The sequence below is a fragment of the Diplotaxodon limnothrissa genome, linkage group LG15 (assembly GCF_057381915.1).
Source record: "Diplotaxodon limnothrissa isolate DT_005_m linkage group LG15, D_limnothrissa_male_GT1.1, whole genome shotgun sequence".
Taxonomy (NCBI): Eukaryota; Metazoa; Chordata; class Actinopteri; order Cichliformes; family Cichlidae; genus Diplotaxodon; species Diplotaxodon limnothrissa.
The window spans coordinates 19,517,625-19,535,879 of record NC_140610.1 but is presented as its reverse complement, the minus strand read 5'-3'; the positions used below and the strand labels follow the sequence as shown (position 1 = coordinate 19,535,879).

The 18,255-nt window shown below is 38.3% G+C and overlaps 1 protein-coding gene across 1 annotated transcript in view; it reads left to right on the top strand.

Moving 5' to 3' along the window:
- Nucleotides 1-18,255, top strand: part of scara5 (scavenger receptor class A, member 5 (putative)) — a 109,263-nt gene that overhangs the window by 12,009 nt on the left and 78,999 nt on the right. Inside the window, exon 3 of the mRNA XM_085372056.1 lies at nucleotides 3,519-3,647. Coding sequence (XP_085228182.1) covers nucleotides 3,519-3,647 — 129 coding nt within the window. The remainder of the gene's footprint in view (nucleotides 1-3,518; nucleotides 3,648-18,255) is intronic.

Below are 18,255 nucleotides of genomic sequence, written 5' to 3'. Positions count from 1 at the left end.
TAAACAATGCTAAATTGGTACTAAGGGACCCAAAGTGTGCCAAGACAATATCACTAAATCACCATCAGCCTATAATGTCAGATGTTGCTATAAGGCAGGATGAATCAGTGTGTTTATACTTTTCTGACCCCACTATCTGAATGTTGCAGCACAAATTAAGATACACAAACCAGGGAAAGTTTTTTCCAATCTTCAGTTGTTCAACATTGGTGATTCTTAGCGAACTGTAGCCCCAGTTTCAAGTTAGTTAACAGGGGGTCATTTTAACCCTGTGTACATGCATAAATACAGTGAGTTACTGCCAAGCATTGGCTGAACAGATATTCACATTAACAAGCAGTTAAAATTAGTAGTGCAACGGATCACGGTTGATCCGAAATCCGAACCGATCCCACTCCACGGTTCGGTACGCACGTGATCCGAAGATTCGAAAAAGAAAAGAAAAGTATGTGTAAGGTGGCGTGGTGGGTCTGTCAAGCGATAGTTATGGCCAGCGCTAGCGGTCCAAGTGGCGGAGCAGAGGAGTTTGCGGCATTTAAGCAGCACTTTGCTGCCCAATCCGACCGGGCTAAAGCTATTACAAAAGCTACTGGTGTTTAGCTGCAGACGGGAGGCCATATTCCGTTGTGCAAAACAAGGGGTTTAAACTGTGATGAACGTGCTTGAGCCACGCTATGATATCTCGTTGTGCGTCCATTTCAGTGTGACAAGGTCGTTCCAAGCATGTATGAGCAGGAGAAGTATAGGCCCTGTCTCAATATGCGTACTTGTGCGTACTTGCGTACTCGTGATACGTCATCAGTCGGAGACCAAGTACTGTTCCAATTCTAAGTACTCATCAAGCCGAGAACGCGAAAAAGTCCTGGATGTGTTCTCGCTCCGCCTGTTTTATCGAGCATGCATCGGTGGTGACTTGTGTGGACTTGGTACAGCTAAATATCCCAGAATGCATTTCGTCCAAAACTCAAACGCGGCAATGGCGGACAAGCGGGGCTGAAAACTTTTAAATATTACTCTTTCTGGGTCACAAAATAAACTTTTAAGTTATTTTCAAGCGAGAATGTAGCTGTGTAAACTTCAAATATCTGCTCGATTTATCAAGATGTCATATATTTCCAAACGTGCTCCGATGTTTTCGGAGACGTCTGTGACCCACCAGCTCCATAGCAGACAGCGAGGTCGAGGATCACTAGAGCCGGCGAGAACAGCGGACTCCCGGCACATCGTTTTCAAACCCCCCACGGTCTTTTCGCTACTCAGGTTAAACAAACCCCAAACCCCAGCAGCTGTCTATTGTACTAAAATAAAAATAAAGGCGTTCTAACATCACATCTGCTTGTTTTTAAAAGTTATGGCTGAACTGTCCCAGGCATCTTCTGTTGCCCTAACTACAAATGGGTGGACCTCCAGGGCAACAGAAAGCCACGTGACCATGACCACTCGTTATATCACAGCGGAGTGGTAGATACAAAGCCCTGCACTGCCCTATAGATTACATTAGATTAGATGAAACTTTATTTAACCCTCGGGTGGGTTCCTCCGGGAAATTCAGTTTCCAGTAGCACAGCACCGACAGAAGTTTCAGAATGTGAGCAGAAATATACCATATATACACATATATAAATACAGAGTATACAAAAGAGATAAATAGAATAAATAGGAATAAGAATACAAGGGAACGGCACATTTCAAGTATTGTGAGTTTATTACACCGTTGGATATTAACAAAAACTATTGCACAGTGAAAAGGCACTACAGCTTACTTGTTCCCCCCTCCTTTGTCCCCGTTTCCCCTCCCTCTCCCCTCCAGCGAGGAGTTAAAAAGTTTAATGGCGTGTGGGACAAAGGAGTTTTTAAGTCTGCTGGCCCTTGACTTTGGGAGAAGCAACCTCTCACTGAACAGACTCCTCTGGTTGTTTATGGCCGTGTGCAGAGGATGCAGAGGCTGCCCAGCATGGTCCATAATGTCCATATTGCACCTTAATTTGTTTTTATATAAGTGTGTGGAATGAGTCTTCAGTTGAATGTTTTTTAATAGGCAAAAAATACTTAAATAAGTAAACGGCGAGTCGAATTTTTGTCTTTTTTTTCTATTTTTGCTGATCCGGAAATTGATCCAATCCGTGACTTAAAACCGTGATCCAATCCGAACCGTGAGATTTTTGATCCGTTGCACCACTAGTTAAAATGGTGTACTTAATGAAGTGCCCAGTGAGTTTATAGTCATATCAGCTGCGCTTCAAATCTCATAATTACGTCTTGTTGTTTCCTTGAGACAAAAATGACTTTATCTGTGTGTAACACAATAATCTTTGAATTATACGTTTAATGTCTGAAGAAAACACATAATTCTCTTTTCTATTCCAATATCTGATGAAGAATGTGACTCCTTAGAAAATCTCTTCCCATCCTCTTGACCTAAAAGGAATGTTCTCATCAGCAACATCAACTGCCTCATTGCTGCTTCCTGCCAAGCTGTCTGACACACACACAGATGTAGAAGGGAAAAAAAAGTTCATTACTCATAAACGGTGCTGTGTCAGTTTTATTAAGACTAATTCTCAAACATCTGTTTGACCTTGAGAGCAGTGCTAAGTGCTGACATGCATTACAGCAAGAGCTCCTTAGTGAGACCATTTGTGCAGTTCATGCTGTGTAACGTAGTCCACTCAGATGAATTCCCTTATAGGAAACTTTGTGATGTATGTGTGTTATGATGTACTATAAGTTTAAATTTATTAACTGTTTCCGTTGTAATAACCCCAATGTTTCCAGATATGATATAAGGAATATACAAGTAATTTCCATCAGCGTAACTTTGTGCTGAACATTGGGGGGGGGGGCAAGATCTCTATTTTGCTGGTAATAACTGAAATGAGTAAAGAAAATCAACAGCCTATTTATACAAGATAATTCATAACTTTATTGGGGGGGGGGGGGGGGGTATATTGGTTGGGTCTGATATTTGGGGGGGTCAAAACCCCCCTAACCCCCCTGAAAATTACACCCCTGGTAATTTCCAACCAAATGTAAACTTGTCATCATACAATTAAATGGTTTTGTAACCAACTTTTTTTAATTGTTACTTAATACTACTAAATATCACTATTTTCACAATTTTATTGGCAACTTCTTGCTTGGTTGGACCTTGAATGAAATAGAGAGCAGCTTTGTTTTTCTGTTTTTGCACAGGCAATATTATTATGGAGTATTATGCAAACGTGATCAAATACCTCTTGGGTTCAAAATGAACTTTCAGTTAGCGTGATTGCTGAGTTTTGGGCGTCATTCAGAAGTTCAAAGAGGGAAAATATGGATGTTGGGAATCTTGGATTTTCTTTTACAGTTATTATCAGCAATAAATCTGATTTCCATTATGTTCACTGACTTTTACCTCTGTTCTTTCACAACGTAAGAGACATTTAGCCAAATTGTTGTTCTTACTAGGAACAACCCATGGTTAATGATTTCGTTCAGAATGCCATTTGCTGGTATTTATAGTAAATCCTTCTTTTCAGTTTCTACAAAGCGTCGCAGGAAGCAGGACCAGTGTTGCAGCCATCTGAACTCCCTCTCATCTATCAAGTACGCCATTGTTTTCCTCTACATCCTGGTTCTTCTCACCATATTTGGACTTTGCCTTGCAGGTAAGGTGTGTGTGTCAGTGGATGACTTTGACAACAATTTATGATGTTTAAGAAGCTCTTAGGAGCCTCAAAACAGACACCGAACAGTGATCTAAGAGAAATCTTTAAGTCAAAGGTTCAACTTTATCTCTTATGAAATCAGTTGAAAGCTATTAACTTCAGTTCAAGCCACTAACACTACATATTTTGATAATCTCCTTATAAAAGATATAATAAAAAGAATGACATAACGTGAGAAAAAGAGCATCATAAAAAGGTCACATTTTTCTGCCTCCGTCTCACCCTACCCTTTATATCCTGTTCTTTCACAGCAATCCTCTGAATGTCCTCTCTAACAACATCCAAACATCTTCTCTGGTGTATATAGTCTTCCTCTTCTCCTCAAGCCTGGCAACCCCACATTCATTATTCTTTGCCCAATTTTTCCAATATCCCTCCTCTGCATGTGGTGACCTATTGTACAGATACTCAAGATATTGTGTTTATTTGGAAACTCTGTTCTATTGGAAAAACTGAGAGTTTTTCCTGTGGAAGTTGAGCAAATCTGCACTCCTATAACTCCTGCTGTGCTTTTGTTCTGATGTTTTGCTTGTGTGCATGCAACGAGATGTTTATTTAAAGTGAAAACCGTTTAAATAACACAGAGAAGGCAGTTTTGTTTGTTCAGCTCGCATGAATAAGGTTTGTGACTGACTGGATATCAAATGATCTTTCAGCTGTTCTGGATCAGTTTTTCCAAATGCTTTTGCCAGCTGAATTCAACTACACTTTTGCACCAACCATTATGTTTCAAATGCAATACATCCTCATAAATGGCAAAACAGTTTGTTTGTTTGTTTGATTGCCTTCACATTTGCAAAGACAGGATCTCTGCTCTGTATAAAAACCTGCAAAAGTCAGTTTTGATACGTTTTTACATGTAAAGAAAAAAAACTTGCTTTCTTTAGTCACCGAGTAATTTGTTAATTTGGGTAAAAATAGGCCATCTTATAAGTTTGATGACTTAAGAAGACCAACCTTTACTATGTTTAGCTGTTCTTCTGTTTTCTTTGTTGTGGAGTGGAGTACACATCTGCTTCAGACCTTTCTGTAAAGTCAGATTTTCTTTGCATATGTTCATTATCATTATCATTGGCATCAAAGTCATAGTAATACTGGGCTTTTAATCATTTATTGAACAGTTATTTTTCCAAAAGACATAGAATGATTGTACACCGTACATCTTTAAATATTTAAAAAAAAAAAAAAAAAAACACGGATTGGGTGCACAGGAATTTCTTTTGGAAATCCGCAGAGGTTTAAAAGTAAACATACAGGGTCAAGCATATATTGCCTACTAACTTTTTGTTAAATTTGCCTTAGAGAACTGCTCGACCGGATGCTTTGCTAGTCATCAGTACACTTCTGGCATTATTTTTGGGGGATATTCTGACCTTGACAAAATTGTTAGTTAATTAAAATTAGTCTGTGTGCTAGCAGACCTGGCTTTTGCATAGTCTACAAAATCTTCAGCTGGGAGATCTAGGATTTGGGAAGCCCATTCCAGAAGCTTAATGGCTATTTATTAAAAGAAACAAAGGAAGGAAATTCAAGGATCATCACCACTTTGCCAGGGTCATAAAAAGACCCAATCGGTTACACTCAGATCAAAGGAAATTTCTTAGGATGCTCAGAAACAATGCAAGAACCATCAAGGCTAAACCTGCCATGAACTGTAAACTGCTGGAACACCAAACTAACTAGAATGAGTCTTTTATCACCGTAGCCGACCACGAAAGAAGCCCCTGCCGTAAAATCCACATCTTAAAGCTTGACTGAAACACAATTGGCTGCTCCAACAGGACAATGAACTGACAGGACACCTATTAACAATGGTTTTGGAAAAAAAATAGCTTGTAAAAGTTGGGTCCATGCCAACAAAGATCAAGTATTCAGTCAGAATTATGCCAGAAGCTTGGTGATAGCTCACAAAAGCATTTGGTCAAGTTGTAACTGGTTAAATCACATTTAAATAAATATGAATATAGAAATTTTGTATTTAAAATGTTAGTACCAATGGCAAGGTTGCATTGGTGTTTACTTGGTGTGGCAGAGGTGGACATTTCAACAGATATGCTGTTTGCATTTAATTTGTTGCTTATAGATAATCATTTACCCATTAAATTTGATTAGTTTTCAAACACACTAAATTAGTATTACTTAGTGAGTCACTATTTTTATTGCTTTGTTTGCTTGTTTTGTTTTTTCATATTAGATGAGCAACTCCACAATCTTCCCTTTGTCACTGAAAAAGTTCTGCAGGTTGGTAACGGCTGCTGTAGATGAGACACATTTATCCTCAGTTTGTAGAAAATCTGACAGAGAGGAAGAGAAAAGTAGAGCGTAACAAAATGTGGCTGTAATGTCTTGGACACATGAAGGAAGTGATTTTATTGTCCGTCATTTACTCTCTGTCATGTAGATTTAAGGTTGAATTATAATGTAGGACACACACACACACACTTACACACTTACATCATAGAAACCCATTTAGTTAGCTTTAAGTAACACTTCGGGATGCAGTCTGAAACTACTCCCTCTTAAACTGTCTGATCTCGTTAAGAACTGAGAACATGCATGCACAATATGAATGAGCAGTCATTTGAAGTACAGCCAATGTCCAACAAAGTCATGATGCTGATTTTATTGCCTCAGTTCATTTGACAAAATTTGATTTTTAATTTGTACAAATGTTTTTGTGCCAAATATAGTATCAGTTTCTATAACATTAATGCAACTTTTTCTGTCATCTTCTAATCAGAGTTGTGAAGTCATTTTTTTCAAATGCAATATAAAGTTGACCTTTAGCCCTCTCCGGCGTCTCTGCTCCTACTGCAGAACTCGACACATGTGCGACAGGTTTAAACCTAATTCCCACATGTGACAGCTCTTCTAAAGAGATAAAGCAAGACAGTGATTTCCTTTGACCTGTATGGTTCCCATATTGCCATTAATCCACAGCTGTGCGTTTGCACAGAACTCCACTATATATATATTCTGGGTGATGATAAACAGCACCACCTTTGAACTGGAGTTTCAGCTTTTTTTATTTATGACATTGTATCCTGTTCTTAGCTGGCAACTGATGTGGTCTTCTGTGGTAAAATGTAATCTTACAGCAAACAAAGAAAGTTTAATTTTACCTCAGATGTTGCTGGATCCCATTTTCTTGAAACTGTAGGTTATTGTGCTTTTCTTGGAAGATAAACTCATGCACAAGCTCAGTGCTGTTCTGTAGCACACCGATTATCAAATTTACTTAAAACGAAGAAGTTGAAACTAGAATCCCAAACGTTTCTCTGGCAAAAGGCTCTTTCATGTTTCTTCTGATGAACAGCCAGTGACCATCATTGGTACAACATGTAGCGACGAGGAGAGATTAGTCATTCCCTTACTCACCAAAACATCCTCCAAGCTTACAAAGCTAGAATTGTCTTAAAAGCATAACATGTTTTCATGATCGGCACAACATAAGCGAAACAGAACAGTGGAAATTTGGACGTGTGAATTATGGGGGAAATTAGCATGAGCTGTTGTGACTTCATATCAGGCAGTCCTGTAATAAATTCCAGTATCTTCTGAGCTGTAGTTCCACCTCCTCCTGGTTAATTTGCCGGTGGAAAAAAAAACAACCCACTGGCATTGTGCCACAGCGGTCACATGGCCAATTCATTTGTATGTGTCCGTGAATGAGACAGCCTTTAGAGGTGTGTCTAACTTTATGACTGTTACCTTCTGTGAACCCTGCTGTGGCCTCCTTATAAATGTCAGCTCAGCCATAACAGGAGAGGAAGATACAGACAAACAGAGACTGAAAGAAGTTGTGAGTGCAGAGGAATAAGGGGAGATAAAGTAGATAAAGAAGAAGAAGCAACAGATCAAAAAGTTTGCTGTCTGGCTCCAAGTCAGCAGGATCCTGGCGGAATCGACTGCTCACACTAATCCTAATTTCATTTCAAGGCACTGCTCTCTCTGAGCCACCCACTCATGCCGTAACCACACAACTGATGCCATTTAATGGATGTGGCTCTGTGTGTATTCCCAGGCACAGAGATGTAGTTAAGAGTTTGGAACTGCTTTGCTGTTGTCACTGAGGTATTTAGTTATTTAAAGCTTTTAGATGAAGTTGTTTCAGAAAAGCAATCAAACCAGGCTTTTCAGACGACCTCTCCTAAATTAAATGCCGCCATCCAAAAGCTAAGTGGCTCCAGCTAAGTGTACGGGAGGCCCCTTTGCAGCACACATACACCAAGTGCACGTACAGACACATTCAAAAATGCTGCCAGTTTTCTGTGCAGTCCACATTCTCTTGTTGCTTGAATTCTCACTTGACTTTGGCTTCTCTTTTTTTTCCAGTGCTTATGTTGCCTTCTTGGCCTTTTCCCTCTGAAACAAAAAGCCTCCACTGTCTCCTGTGCATTCAGACACATTTATATTTGATTTTCTTCCGGACTCATTATGCATTATGCCTTGTCATTGAAAACATCTGCATTATTGTCATAAGTATAATGTAGTGTCTTCTGTGTCAGCGCTTCTAATTCTAAATCTTACATTTGGACAAGTGAATGATGGAAGGGTCGTAAACAGAAACAGAGTCGAGTAAAAGCCAAATGAAAGAGGATAAAAGAGCCAGATGAATCCTGCTCCATTTATTATGTGGTGAAGAGCTGCCTCGTCAGTTTTTTACTCCTACAAGGTTCCATGCAGATAGCAGAGACCTCTGTCCCCGCAGCATGAGAGAGATGGGTCTGCCAAAATGTCCAGACTTTTAGCAGATCAGAGAAGTATGTTAGAGAAACCTTTGTCTCTGTGTAGTCACTTATTTTGACTGACATGCTTCAAGAGCAGGGTAGATTCTTGAAAGACATGCTTGCCTTTTGAGCTGAACTTGGCTAATGTGAATGTATGTCACTCTAAATGGTGCCAAGATGGGAATTGATTTTTAAGACTTTTGTTCCCAAAAGTCCAAAGAAGAGAGGGTTGTGGAGAAGTGGTTCTCAACTTGGGTGATGTGACCCTCGGCCAGATAAATTAGAGCGCTTTCCACATCATTAGCAGGATACTAAGGAGAAACTTTCTCTTTCATACATATTGCAACATTTAATTTATTTTGACTTATTTCCTGTCTTTCTTTTCAGGTTCTCGTCTGTAAAACAAAAAGTGTTAGAAAGTGTCCAGGTGAAAAGGTCCCACCTTAAATCCCACACATACAAGAAAGCTTAGTTAACATTTTAAGAATGGTTAGGAAACACAGTTATTCTTAAAAGACTTAGTCCTTGGTAGGAACTGAAGGACCCTAAAGCAAACAGTTCTGTGGTCATAGTATTTTAGAAATAGACCCATTAATGATCCTTACTTGACTTTGAGAAGCACTGATTGCATTTGTAAGTTTTCGAAAGATAAAAAGAATGAGAATGAACATAAAGCCATCTTGCATTCTTGCTAAATAGTGTTAAAAAAGTGGGGAAAAAATATTGATCTTTTCAGAAATCTTTTTGATTTTTACTGTTTTTAATTGTCTGACATGTAAGACATAGGCAGCATATATCCTCAGAAGAAACCCTCTTTCCTCTGTGTGAAGGACTGGGATGTTTTTGGTTGCATTTTGGCCAGACAGTGCAGCAAATACCTTGCTCTACATCTGGAGTCAGTTCTTGGCTGACTTCAGATGCACCTAACAAACACATTTAATAGCTAGAGATTGGCCCATATATGGACTTGCAAACAGAACCTAAGTTGATAACTGTCAGGGTGTTTGAGACAAGAGTGTTATGCTTGTTATGCATAATCTCTGTTTATGAGCTTGATAGGTATCCGACCATCACTGCTTACTATCATACGCACGACCATGAAAAAACATTGCAGAACTGCTGTATGGCATATTTCTGGGTCATTTGATTAAGGTCAGTTTATAATTTTATTGCATGCACTAGTTCACTATTGCAATATATATATATATAAAAAACATGGAGCTCACAGGTTTCCCTCCAGTGGTCCCGTTTTCCTTTGCTAGTTAACTGCTGGAAAACATGATGTTATGTTTGTTGTTTTTTCTTTTAAGCCATGAAATCTTGCAACAAGAGTTTGAGTTTTTTCGCTGATACTGTTGGTACTACACAAGCATGTTCTTGGCAAGTGGAAATGGGCAATAGGCCTCATGTCCTGAAACAGCTGTGGTTTATTTTGGTTTTTCGCCTTTATATTAATTGGGTTTGGTCATGGTTATGTTATCATAATTTTGTGTTTTGCATCAGTTTTCCCTGATGCAGCTAAATTGTGCTTGGCCTTAAAGAAAGTAGATTATTGATGGAAAAATATCAACTGACAGCTATGACCTGCAAGCAGAGGTTTGCCTTGGAATGAACATTGGAAAACTGGACAGAATTTATCATGATCATAAATCAACAATGTTAAAATATTTTGTATTTTCATAAAGTTGCTTTTCACGACAGAGCGACTATCCTTTATAATCATAAATCATTTCATTTAAGTTTCATGTTAAAAGTAATGTTTTGTTTCTGTGTTATCCATGGCTGTGCAAGATCACAGATACAAACAGTGGAAATGAGCTTCCTTCAGAGAGTAGCGGGGCAGTCCCTTTAATGATAGGGTGAGGAGCTCAGTCATTTGAGAGGGACTTGGAGTAGAGCTGCCAATCATCTACATCAAAAGGAGCCAGTTGAGGTGGTTTGGGCATCTGGCTAGGATTCCACCTCAAGTCCTCCCAATGAACTAGTGGCGGTGGCCAGTGAGAGGGAGGTCTGGGCACCTCTGCTTAGACTGCTGCTCTCTGTAACCTAAACCCAGATAAATGGTAGAAAATAAACTGACTACTTTACTTGCCTACTTATTTTAGTGTGTAAGTAGCTGCCTGGGTTTGTGGAATACTCACAACCTCCAGTATGTTAATTCATGTTTACAGGCATTAATTTAAATTGTAAATTAAATTTTTATTGATTTTTCATATTCATGAAAACTTTTTTAACCCACCCAGTGTTTTATGTAATAATTCACTTTAGTGTTCACAAAATTAATACTTTCTATGTTTGAAGTGCAAACACAGCTTTATGTTGAACTTAATTATTTTATCACCACACCTGAGACCACAGTTCAAGTTGCAGCAGTTAAGACTTCTTTTCAAACTCTGTTTTATTCGTTGGCCCATTAACCCATCCTGTCTGGGTAAAATATTTGCTACAGACAAGTCATATTGTCATGGACTTGCTGTGTGCTAGGCAGGATGTAGGACCCAAACGCAGGACTCATAAACAAAAGGGCGAACTAAAAGAGGCAGCTCTATTTTGTCTGTAAATAACACACTTCAAATACAAAAAACTAAACTAGACACGAGGACAAGGACTAAAATACGCAGGCAGGATAACGAGAGGATGGGGAACAGGTGGAAACACAGCTGGAACTAATCAGAAATAATGAGACAAGGGGAAAGCAAAACTAGACCCACTGCACACAGGACAGGGACTATCAAAATAAAACAGGAAACACACGGCAGGAACAGAGGCACGGACTTGACACTGAAACGTCAGGAACAGAGGGAACACGGAGCACAGGGACAGGAGTCACAAAGTGCGACATGAGACACGAGTGACTGAGGAACAAGAAAATAAACATGAAGACAGAACTAAACCTACACTAAACATGAGGGGCACACGAACAAAACTCAAGGGTCATCGACCCAGAACCATGACACATATACATCCTTTTAAAATACTTTATTTACAAAGTAGTGCTAACACAAAAAAATACATGGCAATTTCTATCCATGAACCACAAACGTATACAAATGTGCCTTCTCATGACTCTATTTGATGTTACAAATATTTTAATAACATTCAAGCTCCTGTGATAGTTGCTGAAAGTACTAGAATGAGTTTAACTGTGATTAAGGATTTCTTGTGTGCTTTATCCAACTCACATTTTTCTGTGTTGAAGGTCCCTTTCTATTCTGTTTATAGCCGCATGTTTTTAAGTCCTCCATATGAAGATATTTTTGCCCAAATTTTTCTCCTGCACTAACATAAATTGTGATCTGTGGGACACAACTGAGGCACAGGATGCCAAAAACCTGACCGTTAAAAAAAGAGAAAAAAAAAACAGTGACCGGCTCTTTTTAGCCCAACCACAAGCTTTAGATTACTTTAGCTCTTCTGAGGATATTTAAAAGACACACTCGTAATCTTTATTATTCAAGATTTTTTAAAAAAAAACTGCCTTTAATCTAGACCATATGTGTCAGACTAAGTTGGTCAGTATAAAAACTCTCTGAGGGTAAATCTGACACCACAAACTGCCACTCCTAGCAACTTTAAAGACAAACTTTAAAGGTCTTAAATCCCTTTCTTGTGGAAACAATAAGCATTCTGGCTGTGGAAGATGAGGTGTTTCTGACCTCAGTCTGTTTATGTTTTACACGTGTAAGACATACTGTTCCCAAACACACATCGCATGCAGGAGAGTAAAACCTCCATCACATTGTACATAGTTATGACCGCAAATAACTACATGAGTAGAAACATAGTACATTTAAATATGTAATAAACTTTATCATAGTCATAATATAAAACATGCATAGTCTTTCCAAATAATACCACAAACACATTGGGATATAGAGTACTATACACTTACAAAAATGTATGCAGTAACTAGTGTGTGTGGAAAAGTGTTTGCCCTCTTCCTGGTTTCCTAGGTTTTTGCATATTTGCCACAATTACATGTTTCAGATCATCAAACAAATGTTAATAACGGACAGAGATAACCTGAATAAATGCAAAATGCAGTTTTAGGAGGACGATTTCATTGTTTAGGGTGAATAGTTATCCAAACCTACCTGTTCCCGTGTGAAAAAGTAACTGCCCCTCTTGTTAAATCATGCATTAAATGTGATTAACCAGAGTTCAGTTTCACTAAACACACTCAGACCTGTTAAATCAAGAAACCACTTAAATAGAAGGAGATGAACCTCCCCAGGAGTGACCTCCAATTACTCCAGGAGCACACTGACTACTCATCTAGGAGGTTGAAAAAAACTCCAGAACAACATTAAAGAACATCAGGCTTCACAAGTCTCAGTTAAGGTCTGATTTCATGATTTAACAATAAGAAGGAGACTGAGCAAAATTGGCATCCATGGGAGAGTTCAAGGAGAAAACCACTGAAGAGCAAAAGGAACACAAAGGCTCAATTTACATTTACCAAAGAACATCGTTATGATCCCCAAGGGTTTTGGGAAAATACTCTGTGGATTGACGAGACAGAAGTTGAACTTTTTAGTAGGTTTTACATCTGGTGTAAAAGTAGTATTTCAGAAAAGGAACATCATACCAAGAGTATAATATGGTGATGGTAGTGTGATGTCTGGGGTTGTTTTGCTGCCTCAGGACGTGGAGGACTTGTTGTTGTAAATGGAACCATGAATTCTGCAGTCTACCAAAATATCCTGTAGGAGAATATCCGTCCATCTGTTGGTGACCTCAAGCTGAAGCACACTTGGGTTCTGCAGCAGGGCAATGATACAGAACACACCAGCAACTCCACCTCTAAATGACTTAAGAAAAACTGAAAAGTTGTGGCATGACCTTAAAAAAGCAGTTTGTGTCTGAAAATCCTTCGATGTATCCGAATTACAACAATTCTGCAAAGATGAATGGGCCAAATATCCTCAACAGCACTGTAAAAGACTCATTGCCAGTTACTGGAAACACTTGATTGCAGTTGATGCTGCTAAGGGTGACCCAACCAGTTATTAGGTTTAGGGGGCAATCACTTTTACACTTAAAAAATAAACACATTCATTTAGAAACTGCATTTTGTGTTTTCTTATGTTATCTTTGTATGATATTTAAATTTGTTTGATGATCTGAAACTTTAAGTGTGACAAACATACAAAAAAATAGGAAATCAGGGAGGGGGCAAACACTTTTTCACACCACCGTACGCATGTATCTGAGATTTACACACACTCTGGGTGCCCTTAAATTGACTCTAAGAACATAAAGCCTTGTTCTAATGAGTTGCTGTTCTCTGGCCATGGCCCTTTGTGAAGAAAAGAGTCTGGAAATGTTCCAGCATTCTCAGTAGGAGTCCATTATTGAAGGAGCACGCACACCCGCACTTGTTCAGACCAAAGAGGAAGAAAAGTCAGTCAAGACGAGGAGTCCAAAAAGTCAGCAGATGACCTTATTCAGAGAGTCAGACACAGGCCATTAACATGTCAGGGATAATTGGACCAGATGTCTTTCTATTCTGTGTCCTTTCTGAATACTGCAAAGAACTTTTTTTTTTTAGTTTATTTTGAGGCAAGTACATCCAAGAAATCCAGCAGTAATGATTACTTGCATAGTTGCATCGATATTAATTGGTGGGGTGTAAAATTACTAAACAAATTATATTTATTGCACTTTAGCTCATTTGTTTGCAAGTTTTGATTTCATTTTTATCATGAAACATGGCAAACATTACTGACAACAAAGATAAATCTGCCAGCTGCAAGTGAGTGTCTGTGATATGCTCTTCTGCTCAAAAATTAAGGAAACATCATCACAGTATAACAAAAGGTCAGTAAAATCTGTTCAGTTAGGAAACATAAACCACTGTGATTCGATTTTGCCTGCTTTGGTGCAAATGAAAATGGCAGCACTGGAAGTGTACTTTTATACTGAATAGTTTTTCAGGCGATGATCACATCGAGATTTTCTTTTTGCCTAGTTTGGCTTTTGGCTAGTATCCTTGTCATCCTTGTTATCGTTGTCAAATGGTACCTGCAGCCTATTCAGGTAGTCCAGATCCTGCTCTGAGTGTCTCACATGTACTCACAAATAATTGTGCTGCACCAGTGAGCTCTAACAGAATAGCAGTAAATGACTGGGATAAGAATATATTAGCATTTCTGTGGCATCTTAGACTTACTATATAGACACACTTGTTATATAATATTTATATTGTGTAAACTTACCTTCTCACAGCATCAGTCTTGTTTCATTTTTTGGTTATTGTGTGAAGCTGCAACTCTGTTCATGTTCATTTTAAACAGATCTTCTATGAAGTATAAGGTTTTCATGGTGGCCCTGGAAATGCAAATGCACTGCAACTTCAGAAAACAAGAGTAAATACAGAAGTAATTCAAAAGCACAGAAAACAAAGTAGAAGGTGAATAAAATACAAAGGAAATAGAAAGAAACTGCCACAATCACAAAACAAAAAGGGAAGTGTTTTGGGGAAGGATAATGTGATCAAAATGAGCTATATTTTTCTTAAATTATACATTTATTTTTAAATTCCTTTTATTTATTTAACATTTGATTTATTTTCTATGTTCTCTTGTATGTAAAATATGGGTTTGATATTTGCAAATCATTGTATTCGGTTTTCATTAACATTTCCATTAACTACACAGAAAATCTTTAAAAATCATCTTTTTTAATGATTAGTTGTTCAGGCCTTACTGTTTTTATCTTTTAGAAATGTCCAGATGTCATGTCCAGATGACAATCTCTCCTTGTAAACATGTAGAACTTTACATGTTTACAGTTCAGATAAACAAGGTCGAGAGATGCAATAAAATGAAACACCGCAGTGTGTAAGTGACTCCAACACAAATAAAAACACCATGCCTCACTCCTGCTTGTCTCCATAAACAGCTATAGGGATTTTATAAATCTGCTGCAGTGGGAGGGGGGGATAAAGCTTCAGGGATTTCAGAGTACAATAGCAGGCGTCCAAATTAGTCTTCTACGTGTCTTTTTTCTGTTTTACTGGCAGACTAATTAAGCAGCAACAGATTCCAAATAGTTTTATGCTCATAAACAAACACACTGCATGGGTTTGATCTGTCTAAATGCGTGCTGGAGCTGATGTCCAAAGAGGCACACTTTGTACAGTTATGAGAGCTGGCACCCAAAAACTGAGTAGTTATTAGTTTCCACTGTGTTTGGTTGGGCGATAGCTTGGAACTAAAGTTTTAAACAAAGGATGGAAAAGTGAGCAAAAGCATGTAGATAGCAATGTCTTTAAAGTTGCAATCCACAAAATTTGATGTTAGTTTGTTATAACCAGAGACTGTATGGAAAAGGTGGATTTAGTCACCATGATGTAAACCAATGGGGCTTCACTGGAGCTGGAACTGACTATATTATGATTAGGGGGTTAAGTGCTAAGTTACAAGCTAATGCAAGAGGGAAAAAATAACTATACACTTGTTCCAAGTTGTTTGCCCAACACCCTGGTCTTCTATCAGTCACATGTCAAAGAGCAGAGGTCTATCACAATGTGCGTGAACAACCAGAAAACCAAAAAAGAATAGTAACCTCTCAGTTTCAACTCAAACTTGAGTTATTGTTAACTGGATATACATCCTCCTAAAACGTAGGCCCTGTACTGATTTCAGTGAAGCAAAATTAATCCTGCTTCCTGAGGCAATAGTCAACTGGGGCCACAATATGGCAGTAAGCTATAAGCTTTATGACAATGCTGTGTGAGATCAAAAGAGAGAGATCACTTTCTTTGGCATGTTTTATGATTTCTTTTTTTAGATTTCACTAGGCAAGCACTGCCTGCCTTGCTTGCCCTGATTGGATGATATCTGTCTTACCTAGTTTGCATGCTGTTAGGACTTTTCTTCATTCATGTAACACCATGTTGATCAGAAAAATAACACTGATCTGTTGGCAAGAGTATGTTGATAAACTGCACTCAAACCACACTCAAACCTGTCTCTCTAACAAACAACTCTAATGTTGACCACAGAAATGCTTGAAATGTGTTGTTGTTTGGTTATCATACCTCCCACTTTGTGTTTCAGTGTGTCTTACGTTTCCTTTGTTCTAAACTGTTTACTGCCAAACATTTAGTATTTAGACATTAAATCTGTTTGTGCAGCTTTCTGGAAAAGAGCATTAAGCTTTTTTCACATTAGTATTTAGAATCAAAGCAATTGCCCATGAAATGAAGTATTTTTACTGCTTTGTTTGCATATATGCTTCAGTTACGTACATTTTTTGGCAGATGTAAACCAGAAGAACTGAGATGAGGAAACAGTTCTTGCAGCACAAACCACAGTCAACTTAGTGGTAAACTACTCAGAAAGGAAGAACACCAATAAAATATCAATAATCCCTGTCAGCTGTGCAACTAATGGGGAATATGATTAATCGCAAAGCAGATTTCAGAACTTGGTTTGTCATTTTTAAGAAATAGCACTTGAAATGTGTCAGACCTTCAAAGCATTGTGAAAATTTTTTGGGATACTAAACTGAGAAAAAGTTACTATAATTAATTAAGCCACCTAATATAGTTACAAATTCACAACAAATGCAGGGTGGGGCAGTAAACTCACAATGTCAGCATGGCATGTGGAGTTACTGGAAGATAACAGCACAATTTTAATAAACAATTTTTTGGATAAAAACGTGTATACAGTATGGTTTAGATGGCACCACGCTGATGAAGGCCTATCCACCAACAGCCCTGGATTTATCTGTACTGTTCATCATTGGACATTTTATGTAGACTCAAAAAAAGCGGTGTGGTTTTCAGCTTTCAATCCACTTTGTCAGGTAGGCCTGTTCAATTGCTCATCAATGTAACTATATAATTAGCCAATCATATGGCAGCAACCCAGTGCGATTAGGCTTGCAGAGTGGGGAAGACAGGTAATTTAAGTACATTTAAATACTGCGCCAGGCAGGCTGTTCTGAGTATTTCAGAATGCAATGATTTATTGGGATTTTCTGAAACAACTGTCTCTTAGGTTTACAGACAAGGATTGGAAAAAGGGAAGACATCCCGTGATGCCTTGTTAATGGCAGAGGTCAGAAGAAAATCTCCAGACTTCTTTAAGCTGATAGGAAACCAATAGTAGCTCAAATAACCACTTATAACCAATGTACACAGAAGAGCATTTCTGAGCATACAAAATGTTGAACTTTAAAGCAGTCTGGTTACAGCAGAAGAAGGCCACAGTGTTGCATTGTATTATTAATCAAAAGGTTTTTAAGATTTCTTTCTTTTTTAAAAAAAATAATAACTCATTTAATCCATTCAGGAGGCAAAAACAGGTACTTCCTTTGTACGCGCACTCACAGACACACATCCATTAAGTCATTTGGCCTTTCACAGCAAGAGCTTCACTTTGATGTTTGCCACATCAGACAGGGCCCACGCTTAGAAATCAAACAAACTCCACCGCTGTCACTTCATTTGGACATTCCTGCAGCTGAGTTACAGCTGGCTGATTTCCACACAAAATCTCCCCCAGAGAGACACTTCAACACAACTGCAGAGACCAGAGACATTGTTGGTGCATATCAAAATAAATAACAAAAATCCCACAAAATTAGACATTCATTGGTCGCATCTCCCACTTTTAAGCTCTTGTTTAAAGATTTGTCTGATTTAATAAACAAAGTTAAAAGGCATGTTTTAAGCATATATATTTTTATTCCATCTATTGTAAACCTGTGATTTTACAATATGGTTTACTTATCAGCAGTATGGCAGAACTGGGTCCTACCTATAAAAGCTGCAGGCATGAAAGGATCTATGGATCTAATATCAT